At 51.5% G+C, this 3035-nt stretch overlaps 1 protein-coding gene across 1 annotated transcript; it reads right to left on the bottom strand.

The window, feature by feature from the left end:
- Positions 1–821: 821 nt before the first annotated feature.
- Positions 822–1925, bottom strand: RRS1 (regulator of ribosome synthesis 1). The gene has a single exon (XM_007448477.1). The coding sequence runs from the start codon at positions 1917–1919 to the stop codon at positions 822–824; it is 1098 nt and encodes a 365-aa protein (XP_007448539.1). The 5' UTR covers positions 1920–1925.
- Between the last annotated feature and the right edge of the window lie 1110 nt (positions 1926–3035).

The following is a 3035-nucleotide window of genomic DNA, read 5'->3' as shown; positions in this document are numbered from 1 at the left end:
ACAGACCTACCTGAAGCTTTAAAAAAACTGGGGACATAAATGTTGATAAAGATTTAAGTATAAAATTAGGGTTAATGAGGATTATTACTATTATTTAGTGAAGCCCCAATTTATCATTTACAGCAAATTAATGTTTTCAGTGTTGAAAGAGGCACCAGTTGTACTACACTTTCAATATTATATCTGATACCAAAAGAAGTATGAGCTTTTCTAATAAAAGTGGTCTCACTGAAATCATAATTTAGCTGCTATGTTTTCTAGAAAGTAAATGAAAATAATCTGTGCCAGGTATCCAGGTCACAAGCTTTACTTAAGATTTGTACCAGTAGCCAAAAAGTTAAAAGCAACATTACATAAGACACTTTTATGAAATAACCTTTACAACAGTTCTGAAAATGTAACCTTTCTGTCCCTCTCCTTTGATAAATACACAAGTTTGTTATCAAAATAATGCAGATACCAATCTATTAAAAGTCTCTGAAATATGACCAGCTCTCTCCCTTACACCCCATCCAAAGTTTAAAGAGAGAGAGAGAAAAAATGGCTGTTTAAAAACAGAACTCACTCATAGTTTCCACAGATTCTTTCCAATTCGTATGTCCTTAAATACATCCTTTAATCTCCAGCAAAAGTTTTGGCTCTGGGAAATGCATTAATTTGTCGAATCAAACATTTACAACCATCTTCAGAGGAGGGCAAGCCTAGCCCTTTAACCTGAAGCTCGATGCAGGCAGCGGCCCCATCTTCTGTATCCCCCTACTGTACCTAGAACTTAACATTAAGTACAGTTCTTGGTTTACAAGCAGGTCCGAGGGTGAAATTTACTTCCTCCTCTTTCCTCCTTGGTGTTGCCCTCCTTTTCTCTTGCCACTCAAGCCAGGCCGCCCGGATTTCATCTTCCCTCCCAAGCCCCCTTTCCTCTTCCCTCCTTGGCTGGGCGGGCCCCCTTTCCTCTTACCCCCGGGACCCTGTCGGCCCCCCTTTCTCTTGCCCTTCTGACTCATTTTCCTCCTCTTAGCCGCCTCTTCCTGGTCCTCCTCCCTCATCTGCTTATTGGTGGCCCTCGTAACGTCCAACTGAGGCTTCTTGCTGTTCATTATTCGCAGCATCTCCAACTGGCGGTTTTTCTCGGCTGCAAAGTCCCCGAAAAGAGGCTGAAACTTCCTCTTCTTTCCAGAGCCCCGGGGCGCCTTCTCCTTGGGCAGGCGCTCCTGGAAGCGCCCCACAGAGGCGGTGGAGACCCTGGCCACCTGCACGGCGCGGCCCAGCTCCTCCTTACTCTGGTGTCCGGTAGGGTGCATGCCGGCCGCGCTGGGCAGCTGCATCTTGTGCGCGCGGGCCAGGTTACGCAGCCGGTTCAGCTCGTTCTTGGCCACCCGTTCCTTCTTAGCCTGAATCCGCTTGGCGAACTGGTCCTCCATGGGGGCGGCATTCCCGGGCACCTCGATCAACCATTCCTTGGTGTCGTCGCGGGCGCGCTGGTAGCCCCAGCGGCGGCGCCACTGGCCGCTCCCCTCGTCCCACACCAGATTGGTCTTCTTCTTGGGACGGATGCCCTTGAGGCGCGCAAACTGCTGCCAGCGTGTAAGCGGCCGCGGCCGGGGCACAGGCTTCTCGCGCGGCAGACGAGTGGTGGGCTCCGGCAGCCGCGCCACCAGCGCCTCCTCCACACGATCGGTGGGCAGCTGCCACAGCTGGTTGATGAGCAGCTGCGTGTTGTCCCGCGCCAGGGCCCGCAGCTCGGCCTCCTGCGTGGCTCCCGCGTGCCGCAGTCCGGTCGGAGGGTTCCGGTCCGAAGCCAGCAGGTTACCCAGGTCGAACTCCAGCTCCAGTTCCTTGTGCACCGTGATGCGCTGCAGCTTCTCTGCCTCGTCCCGCTCCGCCTTTGCCAGCAGCTCCTCCACGCTCTGACCCTCCATGGCTCCGGCTCGGATCCCTCTCTCTGGGAGACAGTTGCAATCACTTCTCTGCCAGCTAGGTTCAAGCACCGGCGCTACAACCACGTGCGGTCGCCAAGACGCTCGTCCCGGAAGAGAAAGCTCCGCTTCCGGGACACCCGGAAGGGACTCACAATGCCGGCGATCCAAGGGAAGGCCGGCAGAGGGCGGTGTTGGAGAGCGAATGGGGTTAGAGGTGGCCTTTGGGCTCGAGACCGGATGTAGGCGGAGTAGGCGCGCGGAGCCCAGCCTGCGGTGCATATTTTCGGGGCCGCAGATTAAGGGGGTCCCGGAGCGACTGTGTTACAGTTTAAGTGTAAGTCAGTTCTCAAGATGTTTAGCCAATCAGCTCTTCTTAGGACCTGACAAATTATTTTTCGCCAGAGCCCTGACTTGTTCATGGGGGTCCGGGGTGTGGGCCGAGAAAGACACTTCCCACAGATGTACGTAAAGCTACGTGTAGACGAGGGCTTGGTTTGTTTTGGGAGTGAGCGGACCTGGCAGTTAGACCGCCCTGAGTGGGTGAGCTGATATCTGGTCCCCGGAACCCTGGGCCGCATCCTCTGCTGGCTTGTGGCAAAAGAGCGCCGGGCTCTGCCGTGAGACTGCCTGGATTCCGACCTTGACTGCACTAGTGTTTGACCTTAAGCTGTTTAACTTCTTTGGGCCTATTTTAAAACCTGTACGATGGGGATACTAATAGTACCTGCCTCTTAGGGCTGCCATGAAGATAAATGAGTTAATATGCTCCCAAGGGAGCTTACACAGAGGTCTGGAGCCTATGAGTACTCGGTAAATGTGAGCTAAGTACCAATTATTATTTAATCTTCATAATGGCTCTGGAAGCTATGCTGAAAAGGCAATCTTATACAGTGATTAAGCACCAGGTTCTTGAATCAAGCTCCTAGAATAAGATCTGGGTTTATTATATCCACATTGGACAGGTTGTTTAACTTAAGTCCTATTTATAAGTTGATAAATTTGAAGCATTAGTTCCTGGTACATAGTAAGCACCATATTCCAAAGGCAGGCTCAGTAAAATGACTTGTCTAAGATTTTACAGCTAGGAAGTGTGGGAGCAGGAGGTATCTTAACTGT

The sequence above is a fragment of the Lipotes vexillifer genome, unplaced genomic scaffold (assembly GCF_000442215.2).
Source record: "Lipotes vexillifer unplaced genomic scaffold, Lipotes_vexillifer_v1.1 scaffold815, whole genome shotgun sequence".
In the NCBI taxonomy this organism is placed as follows: domain Eukaryota; kingdom Metazoa; phylum Chordata; class Mammalia; order Artiodactyla; family Lipotidae; genus Lipotes; species Lipotes vexillifer.
The sequence above is the reverse complement of the archived record's forward strand: the minus strand, read 5'-3'. Positions and strand labels throughout refer to the sequence as shown.